We start from the raw sequence: 25,853 nt of genomic DNA on the forward strand, positions 1-25,853 counted from the left end.
GCATTAAATCAAAATGTGATAATAATTTATAATCATTTGTACGTAGTTCAAATCATTTTCCAAATTTCATAAATCAGATTAAATGTATTCACGTGCGATAGTCTCAACATTTAGAGGGTCTTTTGGCAATATTACTCCTCCCTATTTCATTTTCTGCACTCGTTTTAAAAAATAATAATAAATAATTAAAGTAGAGAAGATAGAAATTAATACATATGAGAGTCTTTTCAATATTATTTTATATTTTACTTTATTTTTTCTTCACTTTACCTATTTATTATTATTTTTCTAAAATAAGTGCAGAAAATGAAATATGACAAAATTTTGATGGATGGGTAGTAGTAGTACTCCCTCCGTCCCGCACTACTCGAACCTTTACTTTTAGGCACGGAGATTAAGGAATGAGTGATAGACAAAGTCAACAATTACGACTGTAGGTATAAATTGTTACTAAAAATGGAAAGAGTGCAAATAACTTGGGACGCCCAGAAAGGAAATAAGTGCAAGTAGTGCGGGACAGAGGGAGTACTATTTAAAACGTTGAATTTATTATATTATAATACTACTATATTTATTCAGCACACATAACTAAATAATTTTTTATTTAATTTTGACTGTGCAGTAAGCCTGTAAAATGTAAATGAACAGTCATGATTCAAGAGAACCTTTTATTGTTCATATCATTAAATATTAAAAGGGATATTATTGTTAAATTACAATATACAGATGAGTAGATGACCGATCATTGAGAATCATGTGGTTTAATATTTAAAAACGCATATATATAATATATGCACAATATAAATATACTAATTTACTATAATATCCACACAAAGTTAAATCTAATTGTAAAGTGTTTTTTTCTGCAATAAAACAAAAAAAGAGCTGAGCTTACAAGTGGTGAACAGTAAATAATAAGTATTGTTATTGAAAGTTAGAAGTTCGAGTTCGAGTTCTATTCGTATTATTTAAAAAAATAATTAACAAAGTACTAGTAGTATATTTGTTGAGCTTATAATATACTGTAGTAAATAAAATGATTGACTGTGTAAGCTTTATATTGCTGTTGTGGACTGGGCTGGGCCAACCCGAGTAAACCCGCCGCAATTTAGGCTCGGCCCAGTCAGGACAAACAACTAAGTAGGCCAAGTTGGGCCTGTCCTAATTTTGACTATTTTAAAGTGTTTTTCATAATCCTTGTATGTATTTTATACTCAAATATTGAACGAAAAGAACTAAATTTCATAATAGCCATTGAACACATATAAAATCGTGTATTTGATTCTAAGTAATAATTGTATTTAAGGAGTATATAACATTTAAATATTCATTAATAATATAATATGTGAATAGTTTAACTGTGTGCATTCAAGAATCTGTAAATCAAGAGTATTATTTATTGAAAAAATATGACGGCTTTTCACATGATAAGTAATTACTAAAAAAGTATAAACATTTTTTAAAAACCTAATGTGGCCACCATAATGTAATCCCCACATATTTATCCAAAATTTAATTGAGATATAAATGTTAGGTGTAGTTTTCTATATTGCTGAAAATTAGGGTTGATCTAACATTATAAGTAATTTGTTTGGATTCAATGCACCTAAGCCTTTAAACTAGCATCAAATTAATGAGGGCTAGATTTGATGTGTTCGATGTGCCACACTCTCAATTGTTTGGAGGTGTAAATGGGGGAATGAGTAAAATATGGATTATTTTTCTTATTCATTAAAAAAAATGAACTCTATTAATAGTCAAAAGGGATATGAAGTAATTTCCACGATATGGTATAGGATAAACAAATTTTCCAATCTTGATTTTTCCTTCTTCTTTTAATAAAAAGGAAAGTCATTTATACTTTGCTTAGGTTCGAGATTGGATCCACTTTTATCATTACCGCAAAACATAAAAGGAAAGCACTCATTTATGCTAATTACCAATACTAGATACCAAAATTGATTAACCGAAAAAATGTTAATTACCATAAAAAGAGAAACCAAAAAAAGATAAATTTATGTAATCATAAAAAAATCTAATTGTTTGGCTTTATGAATTAGCTGGAATCAACTTGATGGGGTACGAACTAAACCCTAATGGCAAGCCCAATAACAGTGACGGCCCATCAGCCCAGAGCCCAAGAAAGAGTATCTGTTCGGCACCAAAGAGTTCGGCACGACCAAAGAGTTCGGACTCAGCCTACAGCTCGGTAAAAGCCGACCAGTCAAGCTCTCCTCTCAGATCGGCAAGAGTTGATCGGTAAAGTCCAGCAGTTCGGTCTCAGCATTCGACCGAACTAGGAGTTAGTGGACTCATGAAAGGCCTCCACGACCTCCACTATACCCACGATCTATTTAGTGGTATGAAGCAGTTATTGAGCAGTTATTGCTCACCCACGATCTTGTTAGTGGGGCTGCAAACCACGATCTTAGTTCAATGTATAAATAGAACTTAGATCAGATAGAAAAGGGTTAAGCTCTCTAGAGATAAAATCATATAGCAAGTCTGTGTTGTAAGCTGTAATCCCAGATCAAGCAATACAATCTTGCCCTCCCTTCTTCCCGTGGACGTAGATTTACCTCAGTAAATCGAACCACGTAAATTCTGTGTCATAATCTTCATTCTCTACCAGCATTTATTAACATCAGAAATTCGCGGAACCATCACTGGCGCCGTCTGTGGGAAAAGAGAACAAAATTTGTGATAAAGCGAATTTCTGATCCATTTTTTCCGCCCAAAAAATGCATACCAGATCGCAGAGTACCCGTATTCCTGCCCGTGAGAACCAGGAGGAAGCCAATCCATCCCACAGGTCTGGAAAACAGCCTAGGGATAAATCCACCACCAGTTCTCATGGCGAAGGAACAAGCCGCTCCAAAAATCGTCCCACTGAGTCTTCCCAGCAGCCCGATTTGAATGAGGCTGTCAAGCAGTTTTTGGAGGCGAAGCAGGAGGAATTCTTAACCTTCCTGCGAAAAGGCCAAAAGCAGCCGGAGACGAAAACGGCGGATTCTCCGTCTCCCTCAGCACAAGAAAGTCACTACCGCAGTAGTGTCGCATCTCCCAGGAGAAAGAATCCCCGTCCCCCACATGGTCCAGCTCCTCCTCGGTACCGGAATCACAGGAGAACTCAATCTCCTCCATACCGACGAGATATCGGATTCGCCGTGTACGGAGCACTGAAGACTCCGTTCTCGGACGACATCACCCGAACTCCCCTACCACAGAACTACCGAACTCCGTCGATGACTTACGACGGGCTCGTGGACCCTCACGATTTCTTGGGGCGCTATCAATATAACATGGCGAACCAGGGTCTCAACGAGGTCCACATGTGCAAGCTGTTTCCCGAGCTGCTCATCGGGAACGCGAGAAGGTGGTTCGATAGCCTCCCCCAGGGCAGCATCAGATCTTACCGAGATCTAATGGATGCCTTCCACAGGAGGTTCTTTCAGAAAGCGGAAGCCCGAATCACTTCGGCTCAGCTGCTTTCCATTCGTCAAGGTCGCGACGAAAAAATCAGCGACTTTATGACAAGATTCCACAAGGAATGCCTGCAAGTAGACGATCTCAACGATCTGCTTGTCATTTCGGCATTCCAAAATGGAATCCTGCCCGGAGCTCTCTACAGGAAGCTCGTTGAGTGCGGTCCGCAGACAGCTCAGGAAATGTGGGACATTGCGGACCAGTACTCCCGGGCCGATGAGGCAGACCGTCGCAAACGGTCGTTAGACAGCTCATCGTCCCGAGGAGACAGAAGGAAGCCCGATCATAGCGATCAGGGGCATCCTCGCCGGACTCCATTTGAAAGAATTCAAAGGGCTCCGGTGCAAGACAGATTGGGACCTCGTCTCAATCCCGAGAAGCCGCCCGCTCAGTTCGTCCCGCTGAACAAGCCGAGAGCGGAAATTTTCGAATTGCACTCTGACCTATTCGAAAAGCCAAAGCGGATGACGAAATCAGCCGCGCGCCGACCACAGGATAGCTACTGCTCCTACCATCAAGACCACGGTCACGATACTGAGGAGTGCAGAAACTTGGCTGCAGGTATCGATGTTCTTGTGAAGGCAGGGACATTGAAAAAATACCGAAGCAAGCAGCCAAAGAAGAATAAAAAGCAGAGTGGTGCGAACTGCGCTCCTCAGGATCCGAAAAGGCAGCCGGATCCCGAAGACGATGACGAGCCGCAATATGATGGAGTAATCCAGACTATTGACGCGCTCCCTGCCGGGAAGACCAAGTCGTCCCTAAAGTCAGAACGCAGAGGCTCCAATCGAGAGGAGCCAACGCATAAAAGGCTGAAGCAGGACGAAGTGATTACGTTCTCGGCTGCTGATCCCGTCCCGGCCATCTCTCCTCACCAAGACGCCATTGTCATCCAAGCCGGAGTGGCAAACAAACTGATCCACAGGGTGTTTGTGGATACAGGAGCGTCGGTCAGCATTCTTTTTAAAGAGTGCTTCGACAAACTAGAAGTGGACCCAGCTCGGCTCAGTCCGGCTCCGCTTCCCCTGAAGAGCTTCACCCAGGAGGACACCCGCCCTGAAGGTATTATCAGCCTTCCGATCACGGTGGGGAAAGCGCCTACTAGCTCCAGTACGATGATTGAGTTTTTCGTGGTGAAAGCTCGGTCCCCGTACAACGTCATCCTGGGAAGAGACTGGCTCAACACAGTTCGGGCCGTTTGCTCCACCTATCACCTCACCATCAAGATCCCTACTAAAGGAGGGATAGCGGTCATCCGAGGTGACCAAAAGAGAGCAAAGGAATGTCTGCAAATTGCGCTTAGAAGTGCCGAGCAGTCAGATCGGCACCACCAAGCATAGCAATCACAGCAGCCGGAGTCAGAGGCGATGACCGAAGTCATACCGGAGCCGAACTCGATGACAGTTCAGCTGTACGAAGACGATCCATCCAGAACGGTTAAGATCGGCTTCGCGGGAACGCCCCTACTTCGGGAAAAAACCATCCAGCTCCTCAAGGAGTATAAAGACGTCTTTGCATGGTCTCCGTTGGACATGACCGGAGTGCCCCCCGAGGTAATCACTCATCGGTTAAATATTGATCCTTCAGTCCGGCCGATAAAACAGAAGCAAAGACTCTTTGCGGCAGAACGAAGTCAAGTCATCCATGACGAAGTCCGTCAATTATTGAAGGCGGATGTGTTATTCGAAGTGAAGTATCCTTCGTGGGTGGCCAATCCTGTCATGATCAAGAAAAAGGAAGGAGGATGGCGGATGTGCATAGATTTCACCGATCTAAATAAGCACTGTCCCAAAGATTGCTATCCCCTTCCGAACATAGATAAAAAAGTAGAAGCTTTGATAGGCTTTGAAATTTTTTGTTTTCTTGATCTGTACAAAGGATACCATCAAGTTTTAATGGATGAGATTGACGCTTCAAAAACGGCCTTCATTACTGATTTCGGCATTTTCGCTTATAAAAAGATGCCATTCGGTTTAAAGAATGCCGGAGCCACTTATCAAAGGATGGTAGACAAGCTTTTTCGGCACCTGATTGGAAAGGAGGTCGAAGTGTATGTTGACGATATAGTCGTCAAAAGCAAAAGCACTTCGGAGTACGAGCACAACCTCAAGTCCACTCTCAACGTGCTCAAGAAAGCCAACCTCAAACTTAATCCCCAAAAGTGTACCTTTTTGGTAGATTCGGGAAAGTTTCTGGGTTGTTGGGTTTCAAAGGACGGACTCAAGGCAAACCCCTCAAAAGTTCAAGTCGTTCAGAACATGGCAATGCCGAAGTCCATACATGACGTGCAAAGGCTAACCGGATGTCTAGCCGCACTGAATCGATTCCTTTCCCAAGCAGCCGAAAAGCAACTGCCGTTCTTCAAGGTGTTGAAAAAGGCACCAAAGTTCGAGTGGGGAGCCGAGCAGAAAAAGGCCTTTGACGAACTCAAAAGTTATCTAGCCGAACTTCCTCTTCTCTCTGCTCCAACCGAAGCCGAAGTAATATTCTTATACTTAGCGGCATCGGATCAAACCATCAGCGCGGTGCTTGTACGAGAAGAAGGCCTAAAGCAGCTTCCCATCTATTTTACAAGCCGAGCATTAAGAGGTCCAGAAACCAGGTATCAACCTCTGGAAAAGATTGCTCTGGCATTAGTAAATGCAGCAAGGAGACTGCGGCCATACTTCTATGCTCACAAGGTATGCGTCTTGACTGATCTGCCACTTCGGCAAGTGTTGACCAAACCAGAAGCATCAGGCAGAATCGCCAAGTGGGCTATAGAGTTGGGAGAGCACACAATTGAATATCTACCTCGGAAAGCCATCAAGGGACAAGCCTTGGCAGATTTTCTTGCAGAAGCAAAGTTCGATCAAGCAATTCCTGTTATTGCCGAACAGAAGAATTCTGCTAATGCCGAACTAGCACAGCCCTTGGAATCCGAAGTAGAGCCGCCGGACTGCTGGAGCGGATTCGTAGATGGAGCTTCAAACAAGATGGGAAGTGGAGCTGGTATTTTACTTGTCGCTCCCGACGGACACGAGGTAACCTACTCACTTCGGTTCCTATTCCCCACTACTAATAATGAAGCCGAGTACGAAGCCCTCCTGGCCGGACTCCAGTTAGCGCAAAGTCTGCTCGTCAAATCTCTCAAAGTCCATTGTGATTCACAAGTCATAGTAAATCACATGTTGGGTACAAGTGAAGCTCGTGACGAGAGAATGAAGAAGTATTTGGACAAAGCGCGAAGCATCAGCCGAAGTTTCTCCTATTTTCGAATAATCCGCATTCCTAGAGCGGAAAATAGCCGAGCAGATACCTTAAGTAAGTTGGCCTCAGATCCGAGCTCAAAGGCGGAAGAATTAATGCATCGAAGCATTGATGAAGCCGAGGTACATTCAGTATCCAGCTCGCCGAACTGGATGACGCCGATCTTGCAGTATCTGGATCAAGGACAATTGCCCGAGGATAAGAGAGAAGCTCGGAAGATCACGTGCCGAGCACTTCGGTACGAACTTCATGAAGGAGTCCTCTTTAGAAAGTCTTACCTCCAGCCGTTATTGCGGTGCGTAGGACCAGAAGAGACGGACTACATCCTCAGAGAAGTTCATGAAGGATCGTGCGGTAGCCACATCGGAGCCAGAGCTTTAGCTAAAAAAGTTCTGAGATGGGGATATTATTGGCCAACCATGGTACAAGAGGCAGTGCAGCTCGTCAAGAAGTGTACGAAGTGCCAAATTCATGCAAATATCCCAAGGATGCCGCAGACCGATCTATACACTATGCAAAGCCCGTGGCCTTTCATGCAATGGGGCATAGACATAGTGGGACCACTTCCTCAAGCTCCTCGGCAAATGAAATTCCTTATCGTTGCCGTGGACTACTTCACGAAGTGGGTGGAGGCTGAACCATTAGCTACGATAACGAGCTCAAAGGCATTGGACTTCGTCTGGAAGAACATAGTGTGCCGATTTGGCATACCCCACATCCTCATCTCGGATAATGGGACTCAGTTCACCGACAAGACGTTCAAGAATTGGTGCCAAGAGCTGAACATTCAACAGCGGTTCACTTCGGTCTCCCATCCCCAAGCAAACGGACAAACGGAAGTAACGAACCGGATTCTGGTGAAAGGGTTAAAAGCTCGGTTAGAACAAGCCAAAGGACAATGGGTAGAAAATCTCCCTCAAGTCCTGTGGTCCTACCGAACTACACCCAAAACCTCCAACGGTGAAACCCCGTATAGTCTGGTGTACGGCACTGAAGCCGTAATTCCGGTGGAGATCGGCGTACCCAGTCCCCGAACTCTAAATTTCTCCTCAGAAATGAATGACGACGGACTGAGAGCCGAACTAGATCTCGCCGAAGAAAGAAGAGAATTGGCGTGCATAAAAGCAGCCAAGTATAAGGAGCAAGTAGCCCGGTATTATAACCAAAGGGTGAAAAAGCTTCAATTTCAAGTGGGAGATCTCGTCTTGAGAAACAACGAAGTAAGCCGAGCAGAAAAGCTGGGCAAACTCGAACCCACATGGGAGGGTCCGTATCGGGTGTCAGAAGTCCTCGGCAAAGGGTCTTATAAATTGACTCACATGTCAGGAGAACAAGTACCCCGAACATGGCACGTCTCCAACCTCAAGAAGTTCCACTTGTAAGAGACAAAGTCCGGTCAGTCTGTCTTGTGTCTAGTTCGGTCATAGGGGTACATGTTTTTATTTGTTTGTTTTTACTTGTACCTTTTACTTGTCGTTTTATAGAAGTTTAAAGTTTTTTTCTTTCGTCTTTTTCATTTTTTCCCTATGTGTTTTGTCTCTATGTGCTTGTCGTCTCTTACGAATGGTACCAAGGTATATCGTTCTTTAAAGACTGATCCCCTTTTTAGATCGATTATTAAAGACTATTGTGAGTCCAAGCTTCTAAGGAGGATATAAGACCACAATTCAGCTTAACAAGCAGTCCGTCTGAAACGAACTGCAATAAGCCAACGATTGTGAGTCCAAGCTTCCAAGGAGGATACAAGACCGCAATTCAGCTTAACAAGCACTTCGTCTGAAACGAACTGCAGTAAGCCAACGATTGTGAGTCCAAGCTTCTCAGGAAGATACGAGACCACAATTCGGCTTAAGAAATAAGCACTTCGTCTGAAACGAACTGCAATAAGGGAAAGTCCGATCCACGCGATAAACCTCGCCGAATTAGGACGACCAAGTTCGGTCAAAGAAGTTTACCTCATAAGACCGGGGACGACCATGTCTAGTCAAAGAGGTTTACTGCATAAGACCACTTCGGTTAAATGGGAAAGTCCGATCCACGCGATAAAACTCGCCGAATTAGGACAAGGGAAAGTTCGATCCCGGCGACAAAAATCGCCAAATTAGAACACAAACCAAGTCTGGTCAAAGATGTTTATTTCATCAGACCAAAGACGAGTCCGGTCAAAGATGTTTATTTCATCAGACCAAAGACGAGTCCGGTCAAAGATGTTTATTTCATCAGACCAAAGACGAGTCCGGTCAAAGATGTTTATTTCATCAGACCAAAGACGAGTCCGGTCAAAGATGTTTATTTCATCAGACCAAAGACGAGTCCGGTCAAAGAAGTTTACTTCATAAGACCAAGGACCAAGTCCGGTCAAAGAAGTTTACTTCATAAGACCGAGGACAAGTACGATGAAATTTTTTCGCTAAGCTGTAAATACAGTGTTAGAAGCGAAAACAAAATTTCATTTTTCAAAGTTCGGCATACAACTCAGCTACCCTACAAAATGGCGTTACGCTATTACAAAGGACTATTCTACTGTCCAGGGTTGCTGAAGTTAAGCCACCTATCTGCAAAATCCTCTGGAAGCCGAGTTCGGTTGTTCCGAGCAGATGAAGAATAAGCAGGTCGACGAGATGCTATCCTCGACCCAACGCCTCTTCCCCGAGCCCGAGAAGTCCTAACACCTCGGCGATGAAGAGTCTCTGCAATAAGCATCTGCTGATCTTGCTCGCTCATAGTCACAACTCCTCGGCGAATTTCAGTCCGTCCCTGTCTTGACGATTCCGGTTGCTCCTGAGCCCGTTCTCGTCTTGACGTTTCCGGCTGTTCCGGAGTTCGTTGTTGACTGGGAGTAGGATTTTGAACAAGGGAACCAAAGGTTTGATCTGGAGTGCGAGCATCTGTTGGCACGATATGCCGAAGGAATCTTTCTATGGAGGGGCGCCGAGAAAGAACAATGTTGTACCGAGAAGCCCAACGCCGCAGTGATGTCACAACTTGTTGGCAAGTCGAGCTCTCCAGCGCATTGTCCCTCCGGAGTACATGATATTCCTCCCACAGTTCGTCAACTCGACGACTCTGAACATCTGATATGGTCAATCCCCCGCGCACACGGATGTAATCCTCGTACGCAGTCCTCTCAGCAATGGTCGTATTCAGCTCGGCCTCCAGATCCTTCTTATCGGACTCTAAGTCCTTATTATCGGCCTCCAGCTTCACTAAACGAGCCAGAAGCTCGTCATTCTTCGTCTGATCGGCTATAGCTCTTTTCTCAGCTTCGTCTAAAGCCGAAGAGTACAGCCGTTTCCAGTGAAGTAACTCCATCTCCTTGAGTACAAAGCAGCTATGTTAGTTCGGCAGCTGTACCGAGCAGATAGTAAAATACAACAGGAATAAAGGCGAGTACGAAAAGCTATACGAAGACAAGTGTAGAGAATTTTTCATTCACAAGGAAAATTTTTTACACTAGGAGGGCTTCAAGGCCATTTTACAAGGAAGAAACTAGACTAAGAGAAGGGAGACGAAATCATACTCCGCCAGCTTCGTCTCCGGCTCCTTGGTCTGGTTCAGCTTCTTTCTCCTGAGCTACCTCAGCCTCGGCCTCGCCTCCTGCCGGCCTCGCCTCCGCCTCCTGATCGGCTTCCTTCTCCGGATGCCCGGCCCGCTCGACTTCGGCCTCCAGCTCCAGCGGCTCGGCCTCACCCTCTCCGTTGTAAGTCGAAGCGGGTGAAACGGGTCCCACGGAGGCAAAGATAGCCTCCAGGTTCTCGTCCCGATCAGCTCGACAACTCCGGACTCGGTCTGCAGAAAGCAGGACCGAGGATGAAGCGAGCTCCTCAAGGAGCGGCAGATTCTGAAGCCGAGCTGCTATCTCTCGGCTGTACAGAGGCAGCACGACGTCGGCCCCCTGCTCGCCCTTATCGGCAATTAGCCTTACCAGGCTACCGACAAAGGCCGAGAACTGGCTGCTCAAAAAGAGTTTCTCCGTGTAAACACGGAGAGCCTCCCCTTGGGCAACCACGGCAGCAGCATCGCTCCGCTTCGTCTGCTCTCGCTGGATGACGAGCTGGTTTTTGGCAAACTGAGCTTCATCCTGGGCCGAAATCCTAGCAGCTCTGGCCTTCTCAAAGTTAGCCTCAGCCTGTTCGGCCCGATGACAAGCAGCCGCCAACTTCCTCTGCATCTCGGCATAGTCATTGGACGCTTTGGAGAGTTCGACGGCGACGAGCTTGGAGAGCATATCGTTCCTCTGAAAATGAATAAAGAAAAAAGTCAACAAAGGGGCCACAAAAAATACAGGAAAAAAGCAAGGCCAGAAAATCAAGAAGAGAATTCACCTCGGCGAAGTCCGTGGGCCATAAAAACGGCTCACAGATATGTTCCGAAGGAGGCGCCAAGACCACGTCTTTCTCTGGCGCTCTCGGGGGCTTCTGGGCCTTCCCCCTCCCCTTTGCCGAAGTCGACTCCGGCTTCTTCGGATCCGAAGAGGTTTTTTGCCTTTTCGGAGTCCTCTCGGCATCAGACGCCGAGCTGGTGGTTTTCGGCCTCTCCGGCTCCTTGGACTCCGAAGATTTGCGGCTAGCCTTACTCAGCATGTACACTGCCAAAAAGCAAGAAAGCAAAGTCAGATTTTCTTCGTTAAAGCAGTAGAGCATAAAGATAAAGAGAAATCCTCACCCTCGGCCTCTTCGTCCGAAGACGAGATGTCGAACACGACGTCGCCCTTGACGAGCTCAGACTCCGTGTATTGTTTCCTAACTATGGGAATCTTGTTGAGCTCGCCATCGAGCTCGTCCAACGGTTCAGGCCGAGGGTGACGGATAACGGACTCCGGCCCTCTCCAGGGAAAACTAGGAGCCGCGGTCCTATCATAGTAGAAGAAGCGATTTTGCCACTTCGGCCACTTCGTTTTACAAAAGGCTCTAAAGGGCTGTAAAGGGATCAAGTAAAACCAAGACCCCTTCCTCTTAAATTGAAAGAATTTAAGGATCGCCTTCAAAGACAAATCCCTTCCTAACCTACGGAGTTCGGCAGCGAAGGCCGACAAGTGCCTCCAAGAGTTCGGAGTCACTTGGCCTAAAGGAAACTGAAAAAAAATCTAGTAAATCTATAAAGGCAGAAGGGAGGGGGAAACGAAGCCCGCATTCTAAGCAGGCCTCGTACACGGTGGCGTACCCCTCCGGCGGGGAGTCAGCCCTATGATCACCGTCAGGTACCACCGCCTTCCCCCCAGGAAAAAAGTATTTTTCGGGTAGGGATATCACAGTATCCTTACTCAAAATACTAGGGAAATACTCTACGGTCTTCTCCCCGGACTCTTTCCGGCCAGAAGACCCCTTATCCCCTTTCCTACCGCTACCCGACTCCGAAGAAGAAGAAGACATTTTTCTTACTTTTTGAAGGTGAAGAAAGTCTGAAGAAGCTCTTGAAAGCGGAAGAAAATTTCTCGAGAAAGAGAGAGTATAGAAGACGCAACAGCAAAGGTGTTCAAATGAGGAAAAAGGAGCATATTTATCAGATTCGGGAAAGATTTCGAGATCGTTGCGCCGTTTCGAATCCCACCTTTTCAGGATTCAACGGCCGGATTTTACTGTCGCATTTAATGCAGGCACGCGCAAGGCACGTCCCCTGACGTCAGCCTCCCCCTTACCATTATCCAGAATGCCGAAGTGACTCACCTCGCCGAAGTGATTCACTCCGCTTTTCGGGGGGGGGTAGTGATGGGGTACGAACTAAACCCTAATGGCAAGCCCAATAACAGTGACGGCCCATCAGCCCAGAGCCCAAGAAAGAGTATCTGTTCGGCACCAAAGAGTTCGGCACGACCAAAGAGTTCGGACTCAGCCTACAGCTCGGTAAAAGCCGACCAGTCAAGCTCTCCTCTCAGATCGGCAAGAGTTGATCGGTAAAGTCCAGCAGTTCGGTCTCAGCATTCGACCGAACTAGGAGTTAGTGGACTCATGAAAGGCCTCCACGACCTCCACTATACCCACGATCTATTTAGTGGTATGAAGCAGTTATTGAGCAGTTATTGCTCACCCACGATCTTGTTAGTGGGGCTGCAAACCACGATCTTAGTTCAATGTATAAATAGAACTTAGATCAGATAGAAAAGGGTTAAGCTCTCTAGAGATAAAATCATATAGCAAGTCTGTGTTGTAAGCTGTAATCCCAGATCAAGCAATACAATCTTGCCCTCCCTTCTTCCCGTGGACGTAGATTTACCTCAGTAAATCGAACCACGTAAATTCTGTGTCATAATCTTCATTCTCTACCAGCATTTATTAACATCAGAAATTCGCGGAACCATCACAACTTGATCTGGAAAAACATCCCCATTTTATATGCCTAATTGTCCATATACAAAATAAAAATAATATTAATAATTTAACAAAGTGTCAAATCATGTGATACGTTGACAAAAAAAACACCACGAACTCTAGGTTATAAAGTATTACGATAATATACAGAAATGATGCTAAAATAAACTCGATTATGCGTGGAATTTGAGAATTCTAACAATTGAAGCAACTATGTCACATGGAATAGTTATTGTATTTGTTGTATAAGTGTGACATATGACATTAATGTGACTCTCGAGATTGTTGCTTCTATTTTATCGCATGATCTGTTTTTCCTCCACTAACAATTCCAAAATATTCCACGCCTTTGGATTTCAAATACTTTATAAAATATATTAATTCAATCTCTTGTTGAGATTCCACTTAGCTTCGTAAAAATTATAGATTAATAAGATAGTAGTAGTAGTAGTAGTACAAATTATGATCACATGATAAAACCTAGATTTGCAACTAGCTATATTTATTTTATTATTCCATGCAGGTATTCCAAACCCTAAGTGCGAGCAATTTGTTTTTTCAAAATTTGGATTGTTTAATTAATTCTAACTAGTATTTTTTTTCAGATTAATTATCTAAACATTCCTAAGTACTAATAATTAAAAAAATATTTTAGATTTTTTTAATTTTGGAGTTCCGGCTTATATAATAAAAATTTAATTTCACGTAGTTATTTTGGCTTGATATGAAATCAAAATGCTCACGTGTACCAAATCTCATGTTAGATTTTTAAGTGAGGTTTGTACATAATTAGTTATTTACATAAATTATATCTAAAGATTTTTCGTAAATTTTAGTATGAAATATAACCTCATAATTATTTTTTTTTCACATCTAGTACTAATAACCTTATACTAGTTTTTATTTATATACTGTCATTCTTTTGAGGAAATGCACTAACTTCATTCACATTCAATCACATATTGCTAAATGAATAACTAATATGTACACACTAGTCTGACTTAGCCATTCATTTACTTTAGCTGTATTACTAGTATTAAGTAAAAATCAAAATTACATGTTATATTTGTGATATTTATAAACGTGATCTCAAAAGTGACTACGGTACTATATAATTAAAATAATCTTATTTAAATATTGCATCCATTTATCCGTAGTAGATGTAATTTGCAAGCAACAGTAGTAGCTTTGATTTGTAAATGTAGAGTTATAAATCTATAGTATTTTATATTTAAAATGTTAAAAGAATAATTCTTTACATATTTTAATATCGCAGGATTTTGTATAATAATTTATACAAAATTATTACGTATATATTTAAGAATAATAAATTTGTTTTTGGCGGGAGCTTAAGCCACCTAAAAATCTGAATACGTTTCGAATTTGAGGCAATTTTGAGGGAGTTAATTAAGGCCGAGAATTATGTTTCCAGAATTTATTATGGGTTTATTATCTTTATTTAATGTATATCTCATTGTATTAGTAATAAAAAAAATTAACAGCGAGGGAAAAGTGGCAAAACAACAATTGAAAATCCACGTAGATATATACCATCGTCTATCTCCTCTGTATATTCTGCAACGAAATTGAAAAATCCATGGCAAATACTAACAGGAATTGCAAATCATAAACAAGGATCGGTGTTGGGTAAAGGCAGCATCAAACGGGACTGGTACGAAATTCGCATCCGACACCCTCGGGCCCACATCTCCCCGCTGAGAAGACGAACCGTTTTTCTCCCAGGTATGAAATTCGCACGTGCGTGCTTGTTCTTTATCGTTGGTGTTTTCTGTTGAGAGATTGGGGTTTTTGTTTCCCTTTTTAAATTCATATAATTTGCTGCATTTTCCGAGAACTTCCCCTCTTCTTTTTTAATGGAAAAGTTTTGGTCTTTGTTGATTATTGATAAATTAATTGATTTGGGTGGGAGAATTATGCGTCCTCAGTTACGATATTACAGCTTTTTTGGATTGGGATTATGCTTTTGCTTTGGTGTGATATTATCTGATTTATGGAATGTGGATTTTGGCATCTCATCTAAGTTCATTGGTGTACCAAATTTATGTGGGGCTTATTTATTTATGCTGTTGATAATGACAACTAGCTCTCTTGTCTCACTGTCTATTGGCATTTCCATACAACCCTAAGCCTCACCATCACAAATTCACAACCTCTCTCTTGATTTCTGTGGAATGGTACATTTGCCAAGGTCCTTTTCTCCTCATTCTTTCCCAAAATCTTTAATCACCACTTCCACAACACACTGAAAAATAAAGGTCATTTGGAAAAGGTTGTTTGGGTCATGATCCCTGCATATGTTGTGTCACTTTTGCTTTTCTTGGTTTTGTTTTATGTGATCACATGGAGCTGCTTCACTTTTATTTCCCCCCCCCCCCCTTTAAAAAATATTCAAAAACTCCAACCAGTTCGCTTTTATTGTCTTATAATTGAGAAAAGGAGATGTGAAGTTGTTAATTTTCACCCCTCTTGCTGATTATTAACCCTCTTTGATGTCGTGGTAGGTCCTAAGAAGAGGCGGAAAATTCATATCTGAATCTTTTGAGTTAAAAAGATTTTAGCAAGATTCTTGCTTATCAGACCATTAGGAAACGACCAACGAGCATTGCTAGTTGCAAGTGAAGGAGCATTCTTAGAATATTATGGTAAGCTATGCCCTTTATGATCCAAATCATTGAAAATACAATTAGTTTTCTAGAGATAAAGCTGAATAGATGATGATAATTAGTTGGAATGGTCTCACCTTTAATGGACCTCGTTTTGTTTCGTTCCTCTTTTTTAGCATTGATGGTCTGAATGTACTTATTGTGTATGCATTGTTAGTAGTCCTTTGATTACATGATTGCATCTAAGTTCTGGAACTTATGCTACTTTGTCCTCTGTCAATTATCAAGTTCCTTACATGTTATACGCTGTTGCAGAGATTTAGAGACTGAGTGATCATAATGGGCGCTTGTGTATCGACGTCAGCGGCTACCTCACGTAAACATTTGAAAACCGTTAAGTTGAGGAGAAAGCGCCGTGGTAGGAAGCATCGGTCAGCTTCTATTACAGATGGAAGCAGAAAAAGAAACAGCGACTGCGGAGCTCGAGTTTCAGATTTTTCAGTAGGTGAGTTTCAAACGACTACCATCTGGAGAAAATCCGAGGTCTCTACTCTCTAGTTCTACATTCCATCTCATTCAGTTGCAGTGTCATCATAGTCAAATTGATGGTAATGGTCTATATTATCTAGCTTGAAACTCTGACTTTTCATGAATAAAGCAGAGCACCATGAACCGTAACTCATAGGCTATGCAAATTAGAAATCATCCGTCAAGAGCCAGAAGTTCTGTTACTACGTGTCCCAGAAACACACAAACGCACACACACACTGTATATTAAGGAGGGTTGAACTTCAGCACTTTGTTAAATTCTTATTGATTGTGCTCTTTGCCCTTTCTTCTATTGTAAAATGAATCTGTTTGTTAAGTGTGGCTAATAAAATTTCTTTCACTAACCGGCTGAAAAACCTTTTGTTATGCTGTGCTCGCAGGGATTTGCGGAGAAGAAGCATGGTTCGACACTCTCAGCATTCTGGATTCTGACTCGGATGATGACGTCGACAGTGACCATGGAGGTAAAGAACATCAATTTCTGCAATACTTTTTTTCTGGAAATAAACTATTTGCTGAACTTTTTAGATATTTCAGTGGTTAATTTAATTAACGTTATATTTGATTCTTTAACAAATGAAGTCACATAGTACAACTTTTCTGGACCACGGAAACTTAGATGGCTGCATTTGATTATTTGAATCTATCGCGATACTGTGTTAAACATATTATTCTTTTTTATCAAACTCTGAAACGAGTTGCAACTTATTTTGACTCCTTCTAGTTCTCATCTTGCAGATCTCTATCCTAAGAATGAACAAGAGTTGCAGCATGATACTTTGTCTAACCATGAGTCGTCCGTGACTAAAGATGGAGGCACGGAGCCAAACGGTTCTTCGTTAGTAATTACCCAGAGTAAAGAGCTTCCAGGCCCAGCAAAGAGTGATGAGTCTAGTAGCAAGAGGAAAAAGAACATGGATCGTTCATATGTGAGTTTTAAAGGAGTGAAAGATGACAAAAATGATCACGAGGATGTAATTCCTGAGAAATTATTGAAGTCTGTTTTACCCCGTCTAGTTCCTTCAGTGAGTTTTAACGATAAGATCAGCAGCTCGTTGAATTCAGGATCTCATTCTCACAGGAAGAAATCAGCTGTTATTCGGCTTTCTTTCAAGAGAAAATCTGTAGATGGGGAAGAAATGGATGAAATCTGTGAGTATCTTATTGGTATTGTGCCTCGTATATGGAGTACTAAATTGCGTTATAGAGTATATCCTGTCCCAGATTTTGAAATAACATAGATGAATTCAGGTACATCGAAGTTTCTTTATCGTCCCAGAGCTGGATTAATGATTCCGTGTTGTTCCGATGAGAAGTCAACTTCTGGAACTTGGTCCAAGATTTCCCCCTCGACCTTTAAGCTACGTGGAGAAAATTACTTCAAGTATGTCCAAAAAATCATGTAGTATTTCTTTAAATAAAGGAGTATTGCGTAACATTCCTTATTATCTAACAACTTATAACCACAGAGATAAGAAGAAATCCCCGGCATCAAATGTTTCTCCTTACACTCCAATCGGCGTAGATTTATTTGTATCTCCGAAAAAGATCAGTCACATTGCCCAACAGCTCGAGCTGCCTTCCCTAAAAGCCGATGGGGAAGTCCCGGCCTTGCTAATTGTTAACATTCAGGTAATTCTTTGATTTGTCGCACTACCTTAAATCGTGCTGGAAGGGGTTGGTTGCCTTCCCTCAGCACCACGTCTTATCTAATAAGTAAGTAATAACTATGTCTTCATCTGATAATGGCTCGTCTCGTTTGTTTATTTTGTGGTAGCTGCCCACTTATCCCGCACCTATGTTTCTCGGTGATGGTGATGGTGAGGGCTTGAGCCTCGTTATGTATTTCAAGCTTTCTGAAGGTTTCGAGAAAGAAGTATCTCCTCAATTTCAAGACTGTATAAAGGTAACAATTCAAATACCTTCGAAAATGTGAGAGGAAACAATGGATATCTTGCAGCGATGATTATGTGTGTTGTTTTCGAGTTAGCACACGATAGTTTTGTTCATATAGAAATGTTTATGCTGCAGAGATTGGTCGCCGATGATACGGAAAAGATTAAAGGATTTGCTAAAGACTCAACTGTTCCTTTCCGAGAAAGGCTAAAAATTATGGTTGGGGTGGTCAATCCAGAAGATCTCGTCGGGGGTTCCACCGAGAAAAAACTCCTCAACGCCTACAACGAAAAACCAGTTCTCTCCCGCCCTCAGCACGCGTTTTATCAGGTAGGACACTTTTTCCCACTTGGAAATATGAAAGAAAACATTTTTTTTCTTCATAACATGATGTTGATTCTTATTGTGAGCATTCTCTTTTATACAGGGATCGAATTACTTTGAAATTGACCTCGACATTCATCGGTTCAGTTACATTGCAAGAAAGGGACTCGAAGCATTCCGAGAGCGGCTAGCTACCGGAATATTGGATCTCGGTTTAACAATTCAGGTAACTCAAAAAAATTTCAATGTACATTGGCTCTTTCTTGATGCATGCAACTGTCAATACTCGCGAAGATTCTCTCTAATCTCGACTTTAATGATGTCGTCTCTTATGAACAGGCACAGAAACCAGAAGAGCTACCCGAGAAGATCCTGTGTTGTGTGAGGTTGAACAAGATTGATTTTGTCAACCATGGACAGATACCTACGATCGTCAAGCTCAAAGAGTGATGTCCCTGACGAGTCGTCACCACCACCACCATCAGCCTCTGTGAAGCTCAAGACAGTTGAACTATCACTAATTCATGACTAGAACATTGATTTTTAATGGTCTGATACAATAATGTCTAGAAATGGCCCAGCCAGCCCCCTCTCATCAGTGTAACATGTTGTATGAATCCATAGAATATTGTGCTATGGTATGTAAATTTTTTATTTTATTTATTGTTTCTTCTTGTTCTATGTCAGAACGATATTGGATGGTATTTTTCTCCGAAGCCCCTATGAATGAAGCCCCTTTTATTTTTCTGTCAATCTATTTATTTTTTATTTTTCTCTTATTTTTGGACAGATTGGAAACTCCATTAATTATTGATGCTGAAGATATCTCTTTTAATTTTAATAAATTCATATTTTAATTATTCACATGTCAATTTAATCCGGACATAGTATAATAAATATACACAATTATAAATTATACTCCTACGAAGTAAAAAAAAATATATACTTAAAAAGATAGTAAGAGATACAACTAAAATACATGAATAATGAATATTAACACTTAATAAATGTGTCATATTCTGAATAAAATGATTTTTGATATGAGAGAATAAAACCAATAGTGTATGTGGAATTCGACCATTTTAGTCATGTAGTAGTATTATTTTCTGTTTATTTATTCAATAGATAATGATCATATGAACATTAAAAAAATAGGATTAGCTAATATCTAAAATATATTTAGCATTTAGAAATAATGGCATGCCAAAGTAACTAAATTATGTAAACAAAAATAGCGATACATACAATCTTGATAAATAATGTTGGACATATATACAATTTGTACATTCACAAATATATGTCGTACCCAAAACACACTAACCATTCATTATTTACCTTGTTGAAAAAAAAATGAATGACTTATCTATACTACAGTTGATGTTATGTGATTACAACAATATAAACAAATCATCTGTACTGTTTTCTCAATACATAGTTGGAAGTTAACAAAAAAGGAAAAATAAATACAGACAAATCCTTCCTCACAAACAATGCTTGATGTTATAAGATCTCTGCTGCATTCCTCTGATAATTCAGCAAAAAAAACCTCTAGAGAATTTGTAGTGTTTCAGTTAATCTGCAAATGGTTGGTTGAATTTTATTCAGTGATGATCTATGTTTGAAGCAAAGAATGTGATATAGTCTACCTCGGAGATTTTCAGCGGATCCGGACGAGGCTGTCCGAGCGCGTGGCGGATTGGTCGAACTACGCATACTCCTGGTGTAGGATGGGGTTAGAGTTCACGGATTTCAGCGATTTAGAGGTGGAGTTGTTGTTGCTGAGCCTCGTGAATACGGGGAGCTGCTTGTGCCTCTGCACCGGGACGGACTTGGTGCTGGTGATTGAGTCCTGTGTCGAGTTGGAGGCGGCCGAGATGTCTGATTTTGTGTCCAGGGACTGCTTTGATGCTGCACGCGGCGCCAGCATCCCGCTCCTCGCTGCCTTCTTGCTGCCTCCTTTGTTGCTCTTTTGCACTGCCCCGGCATTCTCCTCCTCGTTCTCCTCCTGCGCCATAAATAAGTTCGTTTTATTAGTATATATGTCAAGACTCCAGTGTTCCACATCGGTTATGAAAGGAAACCGATGTGTGATTTATAGCGTTTTTTTGTTTAACATGCAACATTAGTGCTTTCGTTGAGCAGCCTAAAAACTCGGAATAGTGGCCTAATAAAGAAACCAGTCGTAACCAACAAGGACGGGGTACCTCAACCAGGTTGCAGAAGTCACTCGTTTCGTGCAGAGTCTTGCGCATTCTTCTCGGGTTTCTCGAAACTGCAGCTGCTTCTTGCCTTGTTGAGAGCCCTTTCATCCTGAAAAAAACCACCATTATTGGTAAATAATGAATTTGATTATGAAAGGAAAAAAAAACTTGTAGATGCAGACCTTCTCTCATCTTCTCTGGCTTTGGCATCCATCTCTTTGTTAGGGGGGAATTTCGGCATGCTGGAGGGGTCGCACGCGTACGGCCTCGTGTTGAAATACTTCGCACACGCACACACAAAAATTAACCCGAGACGACAAAGATTGAGCGGTGAATATTGATACGAACCTCGGATTGGAGAGCAGAGGCAGCAGTCCCGCGCTTGGCAGGCTGTATGCCCAGCAGCGACTCAATGAGATCGACCGCGGTTTCAGGCAGCTCGGCACACCTCTCCCTCAGCGTGCTGTCGTACGGATGCTGCGGCTTGAACATGCTCGCCAGAGGCAGCCGGGACGCCCTCCAGTACTCGTTGGCTGGCGTCCCGCATAGCCTGAAGATCTTGTGCAATTGCTCCACCTAATAATCATGGAATTTTGATGTTTTAGCTTTTAGAAATGAAATGAATCGTTTTGAACGTGACATCATAAAAAAATGTGTCACTTAAAATGAGACGGATGAAGCAGTAATAATCAACCAACCTCGGTTCTGCCCTTGAGAATAGGCCTTCCCAAGAAAAGCTCAGCAAAGACACAACCGGCACTCCAAAGATCGACCTCGCCTCCGTATTTGGTGGAGCCGAGGAGGAGCTCGGGCGGGCGGTACCAGAGAGTCACGACGCGGCTCGTGAGCGGCTCCCGGTTCTTAGGTCTGGTGAAATAAGCCAAACCAAAGTCGGCAATCTTCAACACGCCTTGGTTGTTCACCAATATGTTCGAGGACTTGATGTCCCGATGCATGATCCCGCGCGAATGGCAGTGGTCGAGCCCACTCAACAGCTGCTTCATGTGGCATTTGATCTGCGACTCGGTGAACGTGATATCGGGACACGACAACAGCCCTGCGAGATCATGCTCCATGTACTCGAATACTAGGTAAATTGTGCAAGATAGTCGTGATGTGATAATCCCCTCCAACTTCATCACGTTTGGATGATCCATCATTCGCAGGATCATGATCTCCCGAGACATGAACCTCACGCTCTCCGCTTGGAAATTGTCGAAACGAACCTTCTTCACCGCCACGATCTTGTTCGTTTTCAGATCACGAGCGCGGTACACATTGCTGTACGTCCCTTGCCCAATCTACATGTTTTACAACGACGTTGTTTCATTAAAATAAGAAAAATAAAATTTAATTGTAATAATATGATGTTGTTTGGTACACGGGCGTGATTTAATATTTCGTTTTCAAACCTTATCCAATCTCTCGTACGCATCTGCTCTCAAAGGGACCCAACCATCGATGGCCTCCGCTGCGACGGCAGTGAGCCAGGACGGCCAGCCGGCGGCGATGAGGTCGCTTTCCGACTGCCTCCCGTAGTAAGCATGCTTCTTCTCTCTCTTCGACTCCCTCGAGGAGTCTTTGTGATTGCGTCGCTTGGTCTCCGCCTCCGATTCCCTGCCGCCTTCCGCCTCCGTCTCTGCCTCTGCCTTCACCACCAAGATCTCCTCCGTTAGGGAGGGGTGGCGGCGGGACCACTTGCGGTTGCCGTTGCCGATGCAGGAGGTGGAGCAGACTTCGTCATAGGTAGGCGAATCGCACCTGATTTTCTTGGAGCTGACACACCCCATCGCCCCCGACGCCGGAAAAATGCAATGCAATGCGATGCGGCGGCAAAAGCTGACCCGACCCAGATAGGGAAATGGGCCGAATACCGGAGGGGCGGGAAGTTCCGAACACGCCCCTATAGTAATTCAGAGCGCGTCGGGGTTTAAAATGGAAAGAAGAATGAAGAGAATGAGAGACAAGATGAAGATTTTCTTGTCATTTTGCTGCGAGGAATGCGGAGGAGAGGAGGGGGAGACACACATCTGCACCTCCTCCCTCCAATCATCATAATCATACTATTTTCGGTAACTTTGTTGTTTCTTATAATTTGATTCAATCAATTAATCAAAAACACAATTATACTTGCATTACAACATGTAACGCCATTATCCATCAAACTTACAATAACTATCTAGTATTTGCATTCGCTCATTCAAAACACAAAAAATAAATATACATATGAGGCATGATTCAAACTTGAACAAAATAACACTATTGTCAACACATTTTAGCAGCAAAACAGTACTTACAGCATGAACTCCTCTCCCACACAAGGTGGAATTCGGTTCACCGCAATTCTTATTCTGTTCATCGCGTTGTAGTCGGAGGGATCAAACCGCGACCTCTTCTTCTTTCAGATGTAGAGTGATCGGAGCTTCGCTACCAAACTCCATCTCCGAAGGTGCCTTAGCCATCACCCTTTGCATCTTCGACAGCTGCGCATTGGCAGCAGGCAAGCCTTGGTTACTGCTCATATATTTTCCAGCCGGGATTTCGTGGCTGTGCTTCCCCTCGTACGAAGTGATGACCGCTTTGGGGTCTGCCGAAGACCTCTCCACCTGCTTACGAACATTGCATCCCGCATATGTACACCTGTAGTAGCTCCTGCAGCAAAAGGACGAGCCAATATTAGTCGTAGCTATTAGGACATGTTTTGCTAAGATAGAAACAAACGAGACCAAGACCGGCCTGAAAATCTACGGTGATTGATGAAAAGAGTTGCACCTTGGATGAGGATTCCCCTTGACAACTTTCTGCCCATATTTTCTCCATTTGTATCCGTCGTCTAAAAGATCAACTTCGCTTCTTGTCTGCACCACAATCTTCGACTCTGTAATAGTTTGATGCGATGTAGCCGGCATTGATTGCTGCCTGTTGTCCGAGCTCCTGCCCGGAGCACAAGTCAGTGTACAAATGGAGGAAAAAGTATGACCAAATGAAAGAAACTAATTCTTACCTCCTTTTAGCAAGTGGCTCGTTATCCTTCTCGTCGTCTATTACTATCAAAGAACCTTCCATTTCGTCATTCTGCGATTCGTGTACATTCTCATCTACGCAGTTCGTCTCTCCATCCAACGCCACAGAACTGTCCTTTTTCCGTTTATTAGATTGGGGCGGGTCATGATTGTGCTCTCCTTTATATACAATCTCTGATACACGGCCATCATAAGACCGTTCCACCTTCTTCTTCACAAGGCAATTCGCATACGTGCATTTATAGTAGCTCCTGGGGCACTCACTGGCCTTGACACACTTCTGCCCGTATTTCCTCCAGTTATAGCCATCGCTTGCTGGCTTATCGCCGGTGGTGACATAAGCAGCCTTTTTATCAGATTGAGAAACTTCAGAAGGCTCAAGTTTTGAGCTCTCCCGTTGCGGTAGATTGACCTGTTCTGTCAAGGTCTCACTCGGTGCAGGGGACGAATGGCTAACTGGTGCTTCGGTGGTGGGAGCCACAGATGAGCGCTGAAGCTCCAAGTTCATCTGCATATGAGATTGAGAAAACGCGGCCTGAGCTGTAACGTGCGCCAGCGCCTGTTGGTGGGACATTCCAAAAGGGCTCTGCAGAGAGATTAAGATGCAAGAATTGATCACTTTTGCCCATATACGAGTTCTTGATGCCAAGAATCGCGCTTAACGAAACCACTTAATCGAATGATGTTAACCACTTAAACGAATGATCAAAACGGCTATATTTTCTATCAATCTAAGGATAAGTAACTCTGATTAAAGCAACCAATTGAAGAATACATTCTTGAAAAGCTCAAACATCTAATGCTCACAATGAGAGTTTCCTATTTTTTCTAGCATTACTTAGACCAATCAAGCAAGATAATGCATTAGGAGTATAAGATTTGATCATTATCCAATATTTCAATATTTTTTAACCCTATATTCCGCCAAATGCACAAGTATCTGCAGCAGCTCTTTGGTCAAGAAGATTATAGAATATTTGATAGAGATTCAATTTCTCAACTCAATCATGGTTTCAAATTTCCAGACATTCAATCCCACATAAGCTCCCCACAATTGAAAAGGTAAGGCCTTGAAATTGGGGAATTTTTGTAACCCTAATTTCAACTGGATAATAATTTGATAAAAGTCTCAATCCCAATTTCTAAGGCCTTACCTTTTCAAGAGCCCGCTCTTGAAAGGTGACCTGAAGCGGGGAAAGGAAGGCCGGCGAGTTGAGGATGCCGGAAGGGGTGAGCCCCGGCGGCACCATGAAGAGCGGGCTCAAGCTCTCCGGCTGCTGCTGCGGCGGCGCCACCACCAGAGTCATCGGCCTGTTCCGCTTAAACCCGGCGCCGTCATTTTCAGAAGAATCGCGGCAGGTCTCCTCTTTGGGCTGAGGCGCCGCAATCGGCGAAGCAGTGGCGCCGGCCAAGAGCTGGGAGAAGGAAAAGGGGCCCTGGTCAGAGAAGAAGCTCGAGACCAAGGACATCGGGCCCGGGCTGAAGCCCATACCGCTGAGCCCGTTGGTGAATAGTGACTCCGACACGGAGCCACGTGGCGGAACGGCGATGGTCGCCGGCTTGGGTCTCGCAGCTGCCACCGCGCCCGCTGCATCTGCGACACTTGTCTCTCCCATTCTCCTCTCTCTCTTAATGCGAAATGTTATCTCGAGTCTTCACCAATCGATTGGAAATTTGGAATAGGGATGTGGCTGCGATTTTGTTATTCTTGGATCTCACTCCATAGCTGCCAGCTCCACTACAAATACATAAATATAGATACAGAGAGACACGAACTATTTAGATGAGATTTGAAGAGAGTCAAGCAAGTTGGGAGAGAGAGGGGGCCCACGTGGTTGTTTATTACAAAGGGGCTATAAAGTATCTGCAACTTGCATTCTCACTCTCTCTCTGTTTTATCTGCAACATGCAACAAATAGCTGGACTGCTGGAGACTATTTATCGTTTACTTCATCATATTTTCATTACTTTTTGGAGTTCAAGTAGCAAGAGCATCCGCAATAGCGTGCGAACGTCGGGGTGGACCAGCGTGCCGGTCGTCCGCTATTGCGTTAAAAACGATGGACGCGGACGTCGATCGTCCGTCGGTTTCCGCAAAAGTCCGCTATTGCGGTGACACCAATGTTATCAATCTCGTATGGCGGTTCGCCTAAAAACCGCCACAGGGATATGGAATATTAGTATGACGGATAT

At 43.2% G+C, this 25,853-nt stretch overlaps 3 protein-coding genes across 7 annotated transcripts; 1 reads left to right on the top strand and 2 right to left on the bottom strand.

Annotated features, from left to right (window-relative positions):
* Positions 1–14,574: 14,574 nt before the first annotated feature.
* LOC121772593 lies at positions 14,575–19,189 on the top strand. 3 transcript variants are annotated; one of them, XM_042169755.1, is made up of 11 exons: positions 14,575–14,786; positions 15,566–15,706; positions 15,983–16,172; positions 16,597–16,680; positions 16,955–17,368; positions 17,468–17,600; positions 17,686–17,848; positions 17,994–18,122; positions 18,248–18,442; positions 18,540–18,662; positions 18,776–19,189. In XM_042169755.1, exons 3-11 carry the CDS (start codon positions 16,007–16,009, stop codon positions 18,884–18,886), a joined length of 1,518 nt encoding a protein of 505 aa, XP_042025689.1. In that variant the 5' UTR covers positions 14,575–14,786; positions 15,566–15,706; positions 15,983–16,006; the 3' UTR covers positions 18,887–19,189. The 3 variants fall into 3 exon arrangements, with proteins under 3 accessions (XP_042025689.1, XP_042025691.1, XP_042025690.1); XM_042169757.1 differs by lacking the exon at positions 14,575–14,786 and adding an exon at positions 15,176–15,252; XM_042169756.1 differs by lacking the exon at positions 14,575–14,786 and adding an exon at positions 15,180–15,333.
* Positions 19,190–19,734: 545 nt separating this feature from the next.
* Positions 19,735–22,683, bottom strand: LOC121771661 (protein IMPAIRED IN BABA-INDUCED STERILITY 1-like). Its single transcript, XM_042168494.1, has 7 exons — positions 22,050–22,683; positions 21,336–21,938; positions 20,986–21,213; positions 20,820–20,917; positions 20,641–20,746; positions 20,083–20,441; positions 19,735–20,012 (listed from the first exon to the last, which is right to left on the bottom strand). Exons 1-6 carry the CDS (start codon positions 22,425–22,427, stop codon positions 20,142–20,144), a joined length of 1,713 nt encoding a protein of 570 aa, XP_042024428.1. The 5' UTR covers positions 22,428–22,683; the 3' UTR covers positions 19,735–20,012; positions 20,083–20,141.
* Positions 22,684–22,745: 62 nt separating this feature from the next.
* LOC121771662 (probable WRKY transcription factor 4) lies at positions 22,746–25,529 on the bottom strand. Of its 3 annotated transcripts, none has more exons than XM_042168497.1 (4): positions 24,845–25,529; positions 23,642–24,246; positions 23,410–23,571; positions 22,746–23,289 (listed from the first exon to the last, which is right to left on the bottom strand). In XM_042168497.1, exons 1-4 carry the CDS (start codon positions 25,274–25,276, stop codon positions 23,016–23,018), a joined length of 1,473 nt encoding a protein of 490 aa, XP_042024431.1. In that variant the 5' UTR covers positions 25,277–25,529; the 3' UTR covers positions 22,746–23,015. The 3 variants fall into 3 exon arrangements, with proteins under 3 accessions (XP_042024431.1, XP_042024429.1, XP_042024430.1); XM_042168495.1 differs by having other exon boundaries at positions 24,815–25,528; XM_042168496.1 differs by having other exon boundaries at positions 23,410–23,556; positions 24,815–25,527.
* Positions 25,530–25,853: the final 324 nt, after the last annotated feature.

This window comes from Salvia splendens, chromosome 16 (genome assembly GCF_004379255.2).
Source record: "Salvia splendens isolate huo1 chromosome 16, SspV2, whole genome shotgun sequence".
Lineage (NCBI taxonomy): Eukaryota > Viridiplantae > Streptophyta > Magnoliopsida > Lamiales > Lamiaceae > Salvia > Salvia splendens.

What these genes read in the sequence shown, in the direction of transcription:
- LOC121771662 (XM_042168495.1), bottom strand. Translation starts at nt 25,276, where the DNA reads ATGGGAGAGACAAGTGTCGCAGATGCAGCGGGCGCGGTGGCAGCTGCG. An exon ending in AAGAGCGGGCTCTTGAAAAG is followed by an intron (nt 24,247 to 24,814) that starts GTAAGGCCTTAG and finishes ATCTCTCTGCAG; the next exon opens with AGCCCTTTTGGAATGTCCCA. An exon ending in AAGGGGAATCCTCATCCAAG is followed by an intron (nt 23,290 to 23,409) that starts GTGCAACTCTTT and finishes CTTTTGCTGCAG; the next exon opens with GAGCTACTACAGGTGTACAT.
- LOC121772593 (XM_042169755.1), top strand. Translation starts at nt 16,007, where the DNA reads ATGGGCGCTTGTGTATCGACGTCAGCGGCTACCTCACGTAAACATTTG. An exon ending in AGTTTCAGATTTTTCAGTAG is followed by an intron (nt 16,173 to 16,596) that starts GTGAGTTTCAAA and finishes CTGTGCTCGCAG; the next exon opens with GGATTTGCGGAGAAGAAGCA. An exon ending in CTCAGCACGCGTTTTATCAG is followed by an intron (nt 18,443 to 18,539) that starts GTAGGACACTTT and finishes TCTTTTATACAG; the next exon opens with GGATCGAATTACTTTGAAAT.
- LOC121771661 (XM_042168494.1), bottom strand. Translation starts at nt 22,427, where the DNA reads ATGGGGTGTGTCAGCTCCAAGAAAATCAGGTGCGATTCGCCTACCTAT. An exon ending in GCCAGAGAAGATGAGAGAAG is followed by an intron (nt 20,747 to 20,819) that starts GTCTGCATCTAC and finishes GGTTTTTTTCAG; the next exon opens with GATGAAAGGGCTCTCAACAA. An exon ending in ACTTCTGCAACCTGGTTGAG is followed by an intron (nt 20,442 to 20,640) that starts GTACCCCGTCCT and finishes TTTATGGCGCAG; the next exon opens with GAGGAGAACGAGGAGGAGAA.